At 39.5% G+C, this 18,191-nt stretch overlaps 1 protein-coding gene across 1 annotated transcript in view; it reads right to left on the reverse strand.

The window, feature by feature from the left end:
- Positions 1-972: 972 nt before the first annotated feature.
- The window catches only part of LOC307142568 (NACHT, LRR and PYD domains-containing protein 3-like), a 31,330-nt gene continuing 14,111 nt past the window's right edge, over positions 973-18,191 (reverse strand). Inside the window, exons 7-9 of the mRNA XM_079843539.1 lie at positions 12,251-12,424; positions 11,257-11,303; positions 973-2,181 (exon numbers count right to left, since the gene is read on the reverse strand). Of these exons, the coding sequence (XP_079699665.1) occupies positions 1,652-2,181; positions 11,257-11,303; positions 12,251-12,424 (751 nt within the window). The 3' untranslated portion in view covers positions 973-1,651. The remainder of the gene's footprint in view (positions 2,182-11,256; positions 11,304-12,250; positions 12,425-18,191) is intronic.

Here is an 18,191-nt window from a genome sequence, read left to right on the forward strand (position 1 = left end):
ACTCTCATTGCTCTCATACTCTAAAATATCCCGATTAACATCATTATACGACTATCACACTGCAACGGCTGGAGTTAAACATCTTCATCTGTGTTCTACTGAAGAAACAAACACACCTACATCTTGGATAAACATAAACATTTAGTTTTTGGGTGAAATATCCCTTTAATGTCATATTTTATGACGTCAGAAACTCACCTGAATTTTCTGAACTCTCCTCATTTGGGTCTTGTGAGCAATCGATTATATTTCACATCCAGCTGATGATTCATACAACATTCAGACATTTAAAAAATGCATCAATTAAAAAGTGACGTCAAGCTCATTTGTCATTGTTTATTTTTTATTATTTATGCACAAACAATAGAGAAAAATCACATGAATTATGACATTTACATGCTCTTAATAAATCATGTTTGTGAAAGGTACTTTTCAACTGAAAGGTAATTTTGACAGTAATAAAAATGATTGATGTGATTACAATACAAGCTGATTTCCATCAGCACAAGTAGAGGGAGAGAAAAGCACAGACACACACACCATCACACACACGGTTCTTACTGTCTGACCAAAGAAAGTTACAAATGCCAAATTTTAGCATTGATTATTGTAAATGAAAATCATATTTAGTCAGTTCTTTGTGAACAAAATCTGCTGTAAAAGGATGAGCTGTATAAGGCAGCCCACTGTAATGCTTGAATGCAGACATGCCCACATCACTCATCTCAATGTCCACAACATCTCAACAGGGTAAGTTTTAGGTTAAAAAAAAACAACAACCCCCAAAACATAACATTAAAATAACACAAATTAATGCCCATATATATTCCCTGCTGCTGTGGCCGTTCAAATGATTTAAAGCTTGTTTGCATATCGCTCTTCTTAAAATGTTATGCATTTAGCCTTATGTGACGTCTGTTCACACAAGACGTATTTAGTTTTTTCAATTTTTTAATATATATTTTGTTTGTTGGAGAGTATTTAAATGAATCATACAAGGTGATTTACTAAGGTTTGCGCTCGTCAATTTACTGGTGTTTGCGCCATTATTTACAGAGCAAAAAAAGCACCTTTTAAACCAGATGCTAACTGGTAGATTATGTTGGTCATTATGGAAATGATCCGGCTGTGTCTGTGTTCTTTAATTTGCATGTCGTCAGTAGATCACGCGCTGAACTTTCCACTTCCATCTGCGTTTTTTTTGGAATTTGCCTTAATTCGCTAATTTGCCCTGTTTAGTAAATCTGGCCCTTAATGATTTGATAGTGTAGTTTTGGTAGTAAAATGAAACGTTAATTTTCTTACTTGTAGATCAAGACAAATGTATCTGCATACACTAATCTTCCATACTGATTAGTGGTGGCTATACTTGACAATTCATAATGATGTCAGACCCAGTAAACCCCCCCTCCCCACTCCCAGTAGGATTATATAAAATATGTAATGTAAAATTAATATGAAAGTATATAAATTGACTAAATAAACATTCAATCGATCACTACTTTTTACTTTAAGTACATTAAAAATCAACTACTTTTATACTTTTAATTGAGAAAAATTTTAAAGGAGTACTTTTACGGGAGTAAAATATGATATGTGTACTTTGTCCACCACTGGAAAATATGAGACTGTTACTGACTTATCATGCAGCTCAAAGCATTATTGGTAGAATCCTGATTTTTGATTCTAAATAAACCCAAAACCCAGGATAGAGCGGCTGAGTGAATGTGGTCTGGACTGTGTGGAGGAGGCTCGTTGTGTCAGAGACGCTGTAGAAGGACAGAGTTCCTGCACTGTAATCCACATACACTCCTATTCTACGGTTTGCATCTAAACGGACATGAGTCTCTATGTTATTGTGTAAGAATCTGTATCTTTCAGGAGAGCAGAACAAAGTCCAGGACTGATCATTACGTCCAAACACACATTCATTACTCCGTCCCTTCCTGCTGATGCTCTTATATGACACTGATATAAACACTTGATTCCCACTCCACTCAACCTCCCAGTAACAGCGGCCACACATACTCTCTCTACACAACACCTCAAGATGTCCATCAAATCTGTCTGGATGATTAGGATACGGCTGGACCGTGTCAGTGTAAGTAACCACGGTGTTCCTCTCAGACAGACAGAGATTTTTAAATGCTGTGTTTTGATCCAGAGTGAACGGATGGAAATCTGATGGAGATAAAACAAACCACAATCAGGAATGATATTTTAATGTACACTGTAAAAAAAAAGTTTTGATGCTCGTTAAATGCACTTCAATTAAAATATTTTTTTGTCATGAGAACTCTCGGAGAGATCGGTATGGAAATAGAGATTGGCATGGCATCTTCCAAAATAAAAGCGTAAATTTACTAGGGCTGTAATCAACCAAAGAAAATCTTGGTCGACTGAAGTCCTGAAATTTTCGACTAAAAATCGACTAAAAATGACGTTAGGAAAAAAAAAAGTTAAATTAATTAGCTGCGCACTGTACGCAGTACTTGGTAGCCTTGTTGTCTGCATAAATGAATTATAAATAAACATATAAAACTAGTAGGCTATTTGCAGTATATTAAATCGTTTTTGAGCTGATTATTTTGGACTGAAGTGAGTCTGACACACGAGTCTTGTCAGCTCTGACAGCATCACGTGCACCTGCGCAATATCATAGCCTATGATTTCCCAAAATATAGTACTATTGTCAACTAGATATCATCACAAGAACTTTTGGGGAACATGCAACATAATTTAGACAATTGTTTTTGTCATATGTATTATAATAACTGACAGACAGTATAATTTCAGCCGCTCTGTGCAGCTCAAACGTTAGGAGCTCAGCTGAGCTCAGCTTCACGGCTGAGACACGAATAGACTATTAACTTAAAGCTTTTACTCTTTAACACAAAAGGCACGTCCACTTTAATAAAAAATGAATATTTATTAAACAAGCCAGATCAAGAGCAGAAAAAACGCTCTCACAATTAAATAAATAATATAAGTTACAGAAAACTAGCCTTCTTCAATCTGTCTCTCCTCCAGTGGGTTGGGCTAATCCAAAAGTGAAAACAATGGGGGTGTTTTGAAGACAGACTGTGACCTGTGAAACAGGGGTGCTCTGAAAACCCCCCCATTAGCAATTAGTGCTTTCCACCTGATCAAATGAACGCGGCGCGGCAAAACTGATGAAATGAACGCGGCAAAACGGACAGTACAGATCCACTTTTGCGGCACGACTGAAGCGTGGTGTTGTGACGCTTCCACTCATGTGTGTGTTCAGATGGGCGTTCCTCAAGTTTACCGCTATGGGCGTGCGTTTGAGCCAGCGGGGAATGAAAAACAAAGGATCCGCGAGAGACTTCTCTTCCCCAGTGGGTTGGGCCAATCCAAAAGAAGTGAAAACAATGGGGGTGTTCTGAAGGCAGACTGATACCTGTGAAACAGGGGTGCTCTGAAAACACCCCCATTAGCAATTAGTGCTTTCCACCTGATGAAATGAACGCGGCGCAGCAAAACTGATGAAATGAACGCGGCAAAAACTAATGAAATGAACGCTGGAAGAAATCGACCAATCAAAATTTTGGTCGAGCCAGAACGTATCGACCAATAATCGACTAATCGACTGGGAGATTACAGCCCTAAAATTTACAATCTTGAGCATGCTTTAAAGGCGTCATGAAATGGCTTTTTTCATCAACGTTCGCGTGGTTTTTACATTCAGAAACGCCATAATGAATGAGTAATAGGCTATTTTCTGCCTTGGTCTTGAGGCTCTCTGAAGAAACACTCGGTTTTGAAGACTTGAAAGTAAACGCCCACGGCTAGGATTGGATAAGATTTGTATATTTAATGAGCTTCTGCTCCCCTGTCAGTGACAGCGTGTGGCAAACGGCAACTGTAATGAATCGCCCAGCCAATATCTTTATCAAACAAACACAATGATTTATCTCTCATCCACCCGTCATTGATTGGAATGTTATTTCAGTGTAGATCATCAGTGAATATAACCGCGAACCGTACACACACATGCGCGCATTGGCTGGCCGGGGATAGCCCGTCTGAAAAGCACACAGCCCCGGGACGTTGGGCTTTGCGAACTGGCGTTACAAGTCTGAGTCTGATCCCGAATTAACCAATAACAGCTTTTCCAGCCTGTGACAGCGTGCTAAGGTGTGTCATCAATAGATATCAAACGATCTGTAACAATGCAATACTAACACATATGAAAACCTGCAAATCCCCCAGTGAGCCTTCTTGCACAGGTTCTGTGCAAGATCAGGGAGGACAGGGAGCAGGTCCTTTTGGTCGCCCTGTACTGGCTCGGCCGGACCTGGTTCTCAGAACTAGTACTCCTTGCGACAGCCCCTCCCTGGTCGATCCCTCTGAGGAAGGACCTCCTGACTCAGAGACGGGGCACCCTTTGGCACCCACGTCCCGATCTTTGGAACCTACACGTGTGGGACCTGGATGGGACGCGGCAGGTTTGAGTACCCTGCCACCTCAGGTGGCGGCTACCATCACTTCCGCTAGGGCCTCGTCTACCAGACAAGCCTATGCGTTGAAGTGGAACCTCTTCGTCACCTGGTGCTCTTCTCAGCGAGAAGACCCCAGGAAATGCCCTATCGGGTCCGTGCTCTCCTTCCTCCAAGAAGGGTTGGAGCGAAGGCTGTCTCCTTCCACCCTGAAGGTTTACGTAGCTGCTATTTTGGCTCACCATGACCTGGTGGACTCTAAAACGGTTGGACAGCACGACCTGGTTAGCAGGTTCCTGAGGGGGGCGTGGAGACTAAATCTGCCTCGCCCTCCTCAGATGCCCCCTTGGGATCTTGCAGTGGTTCTATCTGCCCTGCAGAAGGCTCCCTTTGAGCCCCTGCAGTCTATAGAGTTGAAGTTCCTTTCAATGAAAGTGGCGCTCTTGATTGCCCTGGCTTTCATCAAGAGGGTAGGGGATCTGCAGGCATTTTCGGTTGACAAAGTGTGCCTGGAATTCGGGCTGGCTAATTCTCACGTGATATTGAGACCCCGGTCTGGATATATGCCCAAGGTTCCCACCACTCCTTTCAGGGATCAGGTGGTGAACCTGCAAGCGCTGCCTGTGGAGGAGGCAGACCCAGCCTTGGCACTGATCTGTCCAGTACGCGCCCTTCGCGCTTACATAGACCGGACGCAGTGTTTCAGGACCTCAGACCAGCTCTTTGTCTGTTAAGGAGGGCAGCAGAAAAGGAAGGCTCTCTCCAAGCAGAGGTTGTCTCACTGGATAGTGGACGCCATTGTCCTGGCATACCAGGTTCAAGGCATGCCGTGCCCCCTTGGGGTAAGAGCACACTCCACCAGGAGTGTTGCTTCCTCTTGGGCTCTAGCGCATGGCGCCTCGCTGACAGACATTTGTAGAGCTGCAGGCTGGGCGACACCCAACACATTCGCGAGATTCTATAATCTCCTAGTAGAGCCTGTGTCCTCTCGTGTACTCGCCCCAAATGGCCAGTAACTGGACGGGTTCAGGTGTCATCGCTTGCTGCGCCATTCCACTCCTCGGACTGGATGCGTCTCCACTCAGGTGAGCTTCTCAGCAGGCCCTGAGCTCCTCCAGCACTGTTGATGCCGACACCAGAGTGCATGCCCGGTTGGTCAGCCCTCTTGTTCCGGCTAGGTGCCTCCATGTGCATGGTTCTCCCTTTGGGCAACCCCCACATGTGTATTTCCACGGTAAGTCTCTTGAGCACGTGTCTTCCCTTGGCAAGCCACCTTGCCACCCCTGGGGTTGAAATATTCCACCTGCGGCTGGATACCTCAGTGTTTTTCCACATGTAGTCCCTACGGGGGTCATATGTGTATTACTAAGTCCTCCCTTCGGGCAGGCATTGTGTTGCATTTCTCCACATGGGATATGCTTCCCAGTGTACCTTGGTATTGGCGTTGAGCCCAGTCCCTTGTTCGCGCACATGGGATATGCTTCCCAGTGTACCTTGGTATTGGCGTTGAGCCCAGTCCCTTGTTCGTGCTCAGATTTCACGCCCTTTATACCCACGCGGTGGGGCGGCGTTGCATTATGCAAATTCCGCAGACCCATGGCATTTTCATGCCATTGGCTCATTTTGTAGATCTAAAAGGCGATTGGCTTCTACAACCCCAAATCAGAAAAAGTTGGGACAGTATGGAAAACGCAAATAAAAAAAAGAAGTGATTTGTAAATTTACTTTGACTTGTATTTCATTGCAGACAATATGAACACAAAATATTTCATGTTTTGTCTGGTCAACTTCATTTCATTTGTAAATATGCATCCTTTCCTGTCATTCAGACCTGCAACACATTTCAAAAAAAGTTGGGACAGGAGCAATTTAGGGCTAGTAATGAGGTAAAATGGTTAAATAATGATGTGATTTGAAACAGGTGATGTCAACAGGTGATTGTAATTATGATTTGGTACAAAAGCAGCATCCCAGAAAGGTCTAATCCTTTAGGAGCAAAGATGGGCCGAGGATCGCCAGTTTGCCAACAAATGCGTGAGAAAATTATTGAAATGTTTAAAAACAATGTTCCTCAAAGAAAGATAGGAAGAGATTTGGATATTTCACATTCAACAGTGCATAACATAAATAAAAGATTCAAGGAATCTGGAGGAATTTCAGTGCGTAAAGGACAAGGGCGCAAGCGTAAGCTGAACAACCGTGATCTCCGATCCCTCAGGCGGCACTGCATCAAGAATCGTCATTCATCTATAAGCGATATCACCACATGGGCTCAGGACTACTTTGGCAAACCTTTGTCAAGTACCACAATACGTAGTTACATCCACAAATGCCAGGTAAAACTGTACTGTGCCAAAAGGAAGCCCTATGTTAATAGTGTCCAGAAGCGCCGTCGACTTCTCTGGTCTCGGAGGCATCTGGGATGGACCATCACACAGTGGAAACGTGTACTGTGGTCAGATGAATCAGTATTTGAGGTATTTTTTGGGAGGAATGGATGCCGTGTGCTCCGGACCAAAGAAGAAAAGGATCATCCAGACTGTTACCAGCAACAAGTCCAAAAGCCAGGGTCTGTCATGGTATGGGGTTGTGTCAGTGCCCTTGGCAAAGGTAACTTGCACTTCTGTGAAGGCACCATTAATGCTGAAAAGTACATAGAGATTTTGGAGCATAATATGCTGCCTTCAAGAAGACATCTTTTCCAGGGGCGTCCATGCATATTTTAACAAGACAATGCAAAACCACATTCTGCACACATTACAAAGTCCTGGCTGCGGAGGAAGGGGGTACGGGTACTTGACTGGCCTGCCTCAGTCCCGACCTGTCTCCAATAGAGAATGTGTGGAAGACCCCGTACTGTTGCCCACCTTAAGACTTGTTTGCTGGAAGAATGGGACAAAATTACACCTGAAACACTTCATCACTTGGTGTCTTCAGTCCCTAAACGTCTTTTAAGTGTTGTGAAGAGGAATGGCAACATTACAAAGTGGTAAATGCTTTACTGTCCCAACTTTTTTTGAAATGTGTTGCAGGTCTGAATGACAGGAAAGGATGCATATTTACAAATGACATGAAGTTGACCAGACAAAACATGAAATATTTTGTGTTCATATTGTCTGCAATGAAATACAAGTCAAAGTAAATTTAGAAATCACTTTTTTTTTTTTTTGCGTTTTCCATACTGTCCCAACTGTTTCTGATTTGGGGTTGTAAGCGAAACCCCCATTTCGTCAGTAACTGACGTAACGTCTCTGTTCCCTTCCTTCGGGGAACGAGGGTTATATACGTAACCGAGACGTTCTGTTGTGTTGCTTATTTTAATACTTTGTAGTCTTATTTGTAGCTTATTTGTAATTTATACTGTCATAGTAATTAGTTCAAGAATCTTGGGGTCTTGTTCACGAGTGAGGGAAGGATGGATCGGGAGATTTACAGACGGATTGGTGCAGCTTCTGCAGTAACGCGGTCAATGTACCGGTCTGTCATGGTGAAGAAAGAGCTGAGCTGTAATGCTGCGTTCACACCGAATGCAAATAGAGCATCTGGAGCGAGTGATTTCCATGTTACTGTAAAGACGCGTTGACGCAGGTCTGAAGGTCCTGCGGCGCGGAAAACGCGAAATGAAACGCACAAGTGATTTTATTTTTATTAAAATCTGAACTTTGGCGTCTGTTCGCGCCGTGTTAACCAATCAGGAGCGTACTCGCTGCTGTCACGTGATGAAGTGACATGATAAACTAATGGCAAGTCAATAGCGGATGTGAAAACCCAGCGTAATTTAAAAATACTACTGTCACAAAATGTAGTTTTAAGACTTTTTCAGGCGAAAATTTGTTGTTTAAAGCTCAAATCTGTGGTTTATTTATAAAGAGAGCGCCTATTTGAACATGTGATCTGGTGTTTTTGGAGTTGTGAGCTCCAGTGGATCAGCGGCACTCAGCGCTCATTAACCCCGGCGAGAGCAGCCTTTCCTCGGCCAGTCCTTCTGCCGTCTGCTGCTGGCTCTGATGTCCTGTAGTGGTTTAACATGAGATATAATTCGTCTTGTGTGGATCTAACGGCCGATCTTTGGTCTCATGAATCTATAATTTGTTGTCTGCCAAATCAATTTGACTGAGGGCAAAGTGAAGTTTCATAACTTTATTTTTTAGGATATTTAACTTTACCGGTGTAGCCGACTAGCGCTGACTTTGTTTGACTGAATTGTTTGCTTTATTTATTGTATAGCTTCTTATACCTTTTACTTATACTTTTACAATGGCTATTATTGATCACACATAAACTGACATTTCACAAAAAGAGACAGGGTTGTGTTTTATGTCATTTTTCATTTTATTACAGTAATAATCATATACAGCTCTGGAAAAAATTAAGAAACCACTTAACATTGATTTCTCAATGTTAAGTGGTCTCTTAATTTTTTCCAGAGTTGTACACACCTCCTGATGCTAATGAGTTAAATGACTGAAAGAGCTCCTCCTGTGTTAATCAGGTTAATTATCTGATCGTGCTCCTCCCGAACTTTGTTAATAAAACAATTTATTGTGGTGTAACAGAGGTCCAGTATATTACTGTCTATGGGTGGACATGTAATGTTCTGTCTGTATTTAGCAGTTCATTGGAGAGATTTGTTTTATTAAAGTCCCGAGAATGATTTTAACAGAGTCTGTGTATTGTTGCTTTGTGTTTGTGATTTGATCAGCCAGTTGTTGCAGTGCAGCACTCAGGCACGCTTGAGGTGCGGTGTAAACACTCACGAGAATGAACAAGGAAAACTCCCGCTGAAAGTAGAATGGCTTACAGCGTTTCACCCCTCCAAACTACTGAGTTCAGGTGTTCAATCCCTTCATGGCCACAGGTGTATAAATCAAGCACTAGGCCTGCAGACGCTTCTACACACATTAGTGAAAGAATGGGCCGCTCTCAGGAGCTCAGTGAACTCAAGTGTGGTACCGTGATCGGTGGCCACCAGTGAAATAAGTCCATTCGGGACATTTCCTCACTACTAAATATTCCACGCTAAACTGTTAGTGGTGTTATAACAAAGTGGAAGCGATTGGGAACAACAGCAACTCAGCCCTACGAAGTGAAATCATGCTTCTCTGTCTGACAATCCCATGGATGAGTCTGGGTTTGGCGGTTGCCAGGAGAACGGGACTTGCCTGACTGCATTGTGCCAAGTGTAAAGTTTGGTGGAGGGGGGGTTATGGGGTGGGGTTGTTTTTCAGGGGTTGGCCCCTTAGTTCCAGTGAAAGGAACTCTTAATGCTTCACCAAGATATTTTGGATAATTTCATGCTCCCAACTTTGTGGGACCAGTTTGGGAACGACCCCTTCCTGTCCCAACATGACTGACCAGTGCACAAAGCGCCGCTTCATAAAGACACGGATGAGCGAGTTTGGTGTGGAGGAACTGGAGTCCTGACCTCAACCCGATAGAACACCTTTGGGGTGAATTAGAGCGGAGACTGTGAGCCAGACCTTCTCGTCCAACATCAGTGTCTGACCTCACAAATGCGCTTCTAGAAGATTTCCCATAAACACACTCCTAAACCTTGTGGAAAGCCTTCCCAGTAGAGCTGAAGCTGTTAGAGCTGCAAAGGGTGGCCGACTCCATATTAAACACAGATTAAGAATGGGATGTTTGTTTGTGTGATTGGATCGCTTATTGTGTGCTTGTTTGTGTGTGAGGTTAATCTAGGACTGCACGATTAACCGAAATTACACTGAAATCGTGATTTGGCTTGGTTTTAGTTAAATAAATATATGCGCAGCATATTTCATGGTGAAATGCACTATGAATGTTCAGAGCGGATCGATTGGTTTGCTGTAAACGCTGCTCCATCTCTGCAAGCACTGCAAGCTGGAGTCACATAACGTGCATTTGAAAAAGCAACACGCATCAAACATCTTTCCAAACATGTAATGAGATGCGTTTACAAACCTGTTGTCCAACAAAAGAGATAATTCAATGACTTTTTACTCCAAACTCACTTCATAGCGTCAGTCATGTGTTTGAAATAACTTCCTTTTGTGATCTGATGTGGCTTCATATCATAGAATGAGGCAGAAATTTTATTATTTTATAGTATTATAGTTCAGTGATGAAGGCTATGTTGACTAGCATTGGCTAAATACACTTTATAGAATACAGATAAACCATATATTGTCACAGTTGTAGGTTTCATCAGTCAAAACAGTCAAAAACCCCATGCAATCTTATTCATAAATGACAACGATTCCGCTATGTGCATTACGCCTGTGTTACATCAGATAAGGAATGAGTGGGTCAGCTGTCACACTTCCGATGTGAACGCTCTCACAGTGCATGTCCACTGGCTTTTCAATTTAGAAATGTGTACGTTGGGTAGTACACGTATGCTCAGTATCAGCTGCTCGTGCTCAACAGTTCTCTCAGCAGAACATGTTCAGAGAACTGTTGGAGTTACTAGAGCAGCATATTATACTTCAGGATATTGGTTTATTTCGAGTTGGAGGGACTGTCAGGCATGTCCGAAAGTGAGTAACTTTAGTAACTTGTGGAAAAGCGCTCACTCGAGACACGACTGTTTAGAACGATTCTGGTCTGATTTGGTTAACGGGTAAAAAGCATTTGCATGAGAAGGTGATCATATAATGTAAAGGGAAAAACGGATGCTGCATTAATTGTGTTTAAATAAATGCATTAAACTGAAAGAAATTAATTGTATACATTAACACGTTAATTTTGACAGCACTAATCTAAATATGTGTGTGTGCGTGTGTGGGTGTGTGTGTGTGTGTGTGTTTACACATACATTTGTTCAGTCCTGCTGTAATCCTGATCACTCCTCCATGATTCACACTATAAAAAACATACACGTGTCAGTAAATACACACTTAATCAGTAAACAAACACACACACACACACACACTAACACACAGATTCACACACAGATTTACTAACATATTCACATATACTAACTATATACTCATCCACACACACACACACACACACACTCACATTCATTACACATTCACACACTCTCTCACACACTCACACACAGATTTACTAACACGTTCACATATACTCACTATATACACACAGACACACACTCACATTCACTCACTACACACTCACATTCACTCTCTCTCTCTCTCTCACACACACACACAGACACACACAGACAGATTTACTAACACATTCACATATACTCACTATATACTCATCTACACACACACACACACACACACACACACACACACACACACACACACACACACACACACACACACACACACACACACACACACACACACACACACACACACACACACACACACACTCACACTCACATTCACTCAATACACACTCACATTCTCTCTCTCTCTCTCTCTCTCTCTCTCTCTCTCTCTCTCTCTCTCTCACACACACACACACACACACACACACCATTACTACACACTCACATTCACACACTCTCTCTTTCTCTCTCTCACACACACACACACACACACAGTTTTACTCACACATTCACATATACTCACTATATACTCATCTACACACACTTACTACACACTCACATTCACTCACTACAAACTCACATTCACACACACATATGCGTTTTGATTATCAGTGGACTATAGACAAGACTTGACAATTCTGATTCGACTATGTAAATCCTTAGTTGGGGACACCTCTATTGTTATTATTATTATTATATATTGCATAAATGTTAATTAGAATTCAGTAAACTTGCACTAAAACATAATAAAACGTATTCACTTATACACTCTTCCTGCTTAACATACTTGAGATTGTCCAGTCTGCTGTTTGAATGGTTGAGTGTATCACGGAGCAGCTTGATTCCTGAATTTCCTGGGTGATTGTAGCTCAGATCAAGCTCTCTCAGGTGTGAGGAGTTTGAACTCAGGGCTGAAGACACATGATGACAGCCTTCCTCTGTCACCATACAGCCAGACAACCTACAAACACACACAGCAACAGTCCACATAACATTAGTTTGGCAGTTAGACGTCACTAACACACAGTCATTTGAGTGGTAGCTGTTATTTTCTGTATATTTTCATTATATTTATAATGCAATGCTACTCGAGCTTTTATAATTATGCAGAATATTGTAAAATATATTTTCTGTCTGATTTTTTGATCCAAAGCCAAATGAGATCACATAAGGTTATTTAAAACATTTGACTTGTGATATAAAGTAAGTTTGGAGTAAAAACATGGTTTTAATCTCATTAGCTAATTGTTGTGTTTTAAGAAATTGGTGTTATAAATCATAAATTATAGTTTAATAAATCATAAATTGTTGTGGCAGATAATATAGATTGTTTTAAGTTATCTGGTCTACCTTTATGAAGCAACTCTGCACTGTGCCCAAGCAGAATTTCCCCTTGGGGACAATAAAGTTAACTAACTAACTAACTAAGCAAAAACTCACTTCATTTTGATTTCCCCCCAGAAATTTGTACTTATCTAGTAAATTAATCTTGATTTAAGAATTTTAAATATTTGAACTGGAAACAAGAAAAAATACCAAATAAGAAGAGCATTTTTTGCAGTGTAGTCAAATCTTCTGATCATTTAAAATATAACAGGCCTTTGTTGATTACATTCCAAATAAAATAAACTACAAAAAAAATATATTTCCTTTGCTCTGTTCCTCTCTGTCACATAGGCCTACCTGAAGCTCATTCATTATGCAGCTCATTAATGCAAGTCCTTTGTTATCTCAGGTGCTATCTCATCATTATTCATTAGATATCACGCCTCCTCGCATATTGCCTTTGTGAAGAGAAACTGTCTTACAAATTTTAAATCAGTGTATTGTTTTATGTGAATGAGTAGGCTCAATGATTCTCACATCAGTTTAAAGAAAAAACTCTATACAAATACAGACAGGAGTCAAAAGTCGTGGGAACAGATATCTATTGTGTGTTTTGAGGCCTTAATTTTAAAACAAATTTTTTTGTTTTTTCAAAATCCGTGCATAAACATTTTTCTCTCAAAAATACAAGCATGTACATACATGTTGCTCACATATTCTTTGTAGCCCAGTTTGTGCTGAATACAGTGTAATTACACTTTTGCTATTAATGTGTTTATAAGCAACTGAAAAAAAACCACAAATGTAAGAGCATGTCAAAACTTCTAAAGGGCCCCAAAATAGCTCAGACTCCAGAGGGTTAAACGCACGGTTACCTGACAAATATTTTTATATTCGGTTTTATAAATGGTTCTGGTGCAAAGTGTGTGCGAAGCGCTGGGAGCGTATCCTTTGATAGCGAGCAACAGCTCACCTCATCATGAATATTAATTACATGGCCTGCCGCTTCCAGGAGTGCAACCAATTAACACAGTTCAGCACTGAAAGCCCTCGCGCTACACATTTACGATTTTGCGTAAGATATTTTCTCGTTGACCACCAGCATGGCGAAGAGAAAGTCACAAGTATAGATTCATTCCCAAAGAATGAATGATAATGAAGCAAAATGTAACACATGTGAAAAGTTAATAACATGCAAAGGAGGCTGCACTAGCAATTTGACAAAACATTTGCTTCAGCACAGAATCAACCTCAAAACATGCAATATTTTCAACTGTTTAAAGAAGACTACTGCACTTTGCACGTCCCCATCGCCAGGTAGGAATTCATACATGGGTAAATATGTTATTTCAATAGTAATAAACTATAGACTATCAATATATATATAGAAATATTATTTATATTTTTTCAGATGTTAAACAATGCGCCACTCCCACACCCCCTCTTGGAACTTCGGAGACGGTAAATCCGTTTACTTTAGCGAGTAAAGGGAAAATGACAACAGAGAATAGATGAGTGTCACAGGGCTGTTACCATATTTATAGTGAAAGGCCTATATCCTTTGTCAACCGTTGAGTCACCATGGTTTAGGCAAGCGTTTAGGCACAATTACCTTTGTAATGCTGAATTACCATTTATTATTTACAAGTTCCCTGAATAACTGAATTACTATTAAATTAATATACAACTAATTCATAAATATAACTAATAAATATAATTTATAACTTGGTTTTATTTAGAGAGAGAGAAAATGTAATAAGACAATTTCATTAGGTGTTCATTTGAAAAAAAAAGAATGGCTTAATTAATACTGTAATATATGTACAGTACAGGACTTTTTTTGACATTGCCAACCTGTAAAATAATTTTAGAGCAAGTAATAAACACAAAAGAATTGTTTGAGTTGCGTATTGTGCCTTTTTCCTTTACCATTATTTGTTTAATAATTTGAATGGAACCGGAATCGGAACCGGAATCGTTAGGCGATTCCCAACCCTACTACTAATGAACCATTTATTTATTTATTTTTGTTTTCCTTTTTTTTAAACAATGAGAACAAAAAACAAACAACAACAACAACAACAACAAAGCTTCTCAGTATTTTATATTGGTATTCAATACCACCTCTTTTCTTAGTCTTCTATTGACACCTTTCCAACTCCACCATGTTTTAAGAATGATCTGAAAGGTCCCCAAACTCCATCAAAAACTGTAACTGTATTCCTTAAAATATAAGTTATCTTTTCCATTGACATATTTGTTACCATTTCTTTTAGCCAACGTCCAATACTTGGAGCACAAATACTTTTCCAATTTAAAGAAATAAGCCGTTTTGCTTGAAGAATACCTATATTTATAAATATATAATCTTTCTTTTTTAACTTGATCTCTTTAGGATATAAATGAAATAAAAAAAGTAAAGGTGACAAGGGGATGTTAACATCCAGGATCTTCTCTATCATTTCTTTCACACCTTTCCAAAAATGTGTAACTTCTTCACACTCCCATATGCAATGATATAATGTATCTTTAAATTTGCTACATCTTAAGCAAGTGTCAGGGACATTTCCATTATATTTATGCAATACCACTGGAGTTATATAAATCCGCATCAACCACTTATATTGTAGCAGTTTCAGACGTGTGTTCATTGTCTGTGATTGAGCTTTTTTACATGCTTCCATCCAGTCCTACATCTGAATATCCTCATTGATATCCAATTTCCAGGCTTCCAGTTTATATATTGAAGATTCCTTTGATCCTGACACCAGCATATTGTATAATGATGAAATTAAACCTTGACTAGACCAATTTCTTGTCATTTCTTTTTCTAAGATAGACAATGTTGGCATACCCAGATAATTATTTTGTGATTTGAGTATGACATTTCTTATTTGTAAATATTTAAAGAAATGTTTTGTAGGAATATTGTATGTATTAACTATTTCTTCAAATCAGGGCTTAAAAACGGAAAAAAAATATAAATCGGTTCACTCCGAGCAGAATCGATATTTTAACGTTTCCGTTTTTGCGTTCCTCATTAAACATTACTGTTCCGAAAACGGTTTGATTTGAAAAAATAACGGTTAATAACGTTATTTTAATTTAGCCTATACTTTAAACAAATATGTATAAATAAATACTTATTTTCACTCAATAATAATATAACGCATGATAATTAAACTTGAATATTTATTTCATAACATTTTTAAAACCACAACAGAAATACATGCATTAATTACAAAGCATAAACAGCGGGACAAATATTGACCTGTTTTAATGGTCTATATGCCCTCTATATGCCTATTCTTTTCAGAAGAGTGATAACATTCTTTGTACATAACCTTTTTTTCAACATGACTTGTTTTAAAAATTGCATGAATAAAGAATAAATAAACTGGATAACCATTGCTCTTTTAATGCACTGTCAACTGGTATTTTCAAAGCAAACACTGCACAACACGTCCTTGCATCACATAATCAAATTCAGTCAGCTAATAAAGCTTGATCATTTAATGCAATATAACGTACCATTTAATACGAAGCATCAACCATCTATATAGAAAACATTGACCTGTCCTGTATTGGCAATCTGAAAGACTATAGGAAAAATGTTTGATAGATGCTAGTAACCTACTTGGATAGGCTTAAACAAAATCCACAAACTAGCCTAAATCAGACTATTTGAGCTTAAAGTCCGTACTGCTTATTTAAACGTACGAAAATAATGTCCTCCAATACCTGCGCTTTCATTGTAGACCTCAGCGGGGAAAGAAATGTCTACTTGAGGCATGAAAATGCGCGATCTATACTGACTTGCGTTACCGGTAGATTCATAGATGACTGGTGCACGGCATTTCACTCACGCTTGATCCGTCACATCACATGCTGTAGCTACTCTATTCATTATTGGTCACTGCCAAATTAAAATATTAAAGAGAACGATAAAATAACGTTATTAACCGGTTAATGGTCATTTCAAATTAACGTTTCTGTTCAGAACGATTCAAATTGATTTTGATTTCGTTTTTGTTTTTGTTCCTCTTAAAATTTCGTCCGTTTCCAGTTTTCGTTTTCGTTCCTTGAACCGGTTCAGAGCCCTGATTCAAATGTCATAAGAGTATTGTTAACATATAGATCTGCTATCTTATGGATGCCCTTGTTGGCCCAAATCTTGAAACCTGCTTCCAACCTGCCTGGTTTAAACTTTTTATTGCCCCAAATGGGACTATGAACAATTTCTTTACCTGAACTCTAAATAATTGATATGTATCATCTCTTATAGGTGCTAGAATAGCATTCCATTCTCGTGCAGCCTTAACAGAGAAAGCAGACTGCTACTATTACTCCGTCTGAATGGTATAATACAATCTCCTCTTAACACACCTCTTGTGGAGCGATACGCATTTGTTCTAATACTAACTAACTGACTAAGAGGTGGAAAAGTTTATAAAATGTATAGACAATCTTATACATCAGGCATACATTTGCATTTATGTCAGGACCACTATCGTCAAAGATGATTAATTGACTATTAGCACACAGTTTGGATTGGCAGTATGATTCTGTTCTGGGCAAGATGGGTAAACAGAACAGAACCAACATAATGTATTGCAGATATCATTAATGTCAATATTAAATGTACAAAATAATTCGGGAATTTAGTCTGATTCAAGGGGAATCAGAATACCAGACTGAAATATTATTACAATATAAAATAATGAGACATGCAGACATCACACAGAGACATGCAGAATATGGATATTTAAACAGTCGTTTTGCTGTTTCACTCTTTCCCCGCCAGCATTTTTTTAAAAAGTTGCCAGCCACGACCAGGGTTTTTGATCTTTTTCACAAAAATGTAATGGCCCATAGAATATTTTGTTGTATGAATATCTGAGCATGCAATATATCAAAAGAAAGAACAGACCCTCTGCTTTAAAAAACAAAACAAAAAAAAACGTTTTTTTCAAGCTTCAAGCATTCCTTTTTTATCAACACTTAAATATGGGTATGTTTAATAAAAAAGCAACATTTTGAACAAAAAGCTGAGAAAATCCCATTTTCGTCAAAGACTACATCCAGATCAGATTCAGAGCGATGATCAAACACAGATGGAGTTGACTAAACTTGAATCTGACTAAACTTATGAGTTGACTAAACTTGTGACTTTTTTGAGTTGATGCAGGTGTTGACTCTGTTTGCATGGATCACCTCAGAATTTGCCTTTGAATAGTGCATGCTCTCCAGGGGTGTGGCCACATTAGCGAACCCGCGAACAAATAACATCTCTCTCTTTTCAAACATATTACATAAACAGAGAATATTTATTTTCGATTTGACTTACATTATTTAAAACCTGACATTTTAATGTTTCTTCAGGCATATGTCTCATGTTTGTG

The sequence above is a fragment of the Gobio gobio genome, assembly GCF_949357685.1.
Source record: "Gobio gobio genome assembly, chromosome: 18".
Taxonomy (NCBI): domain Eukaryota; kingdom Metazoa; phylum Chordata; class Actinopteri; order Cypriniformes; family Gobionidae; genus Gobio; species Gobio gobio.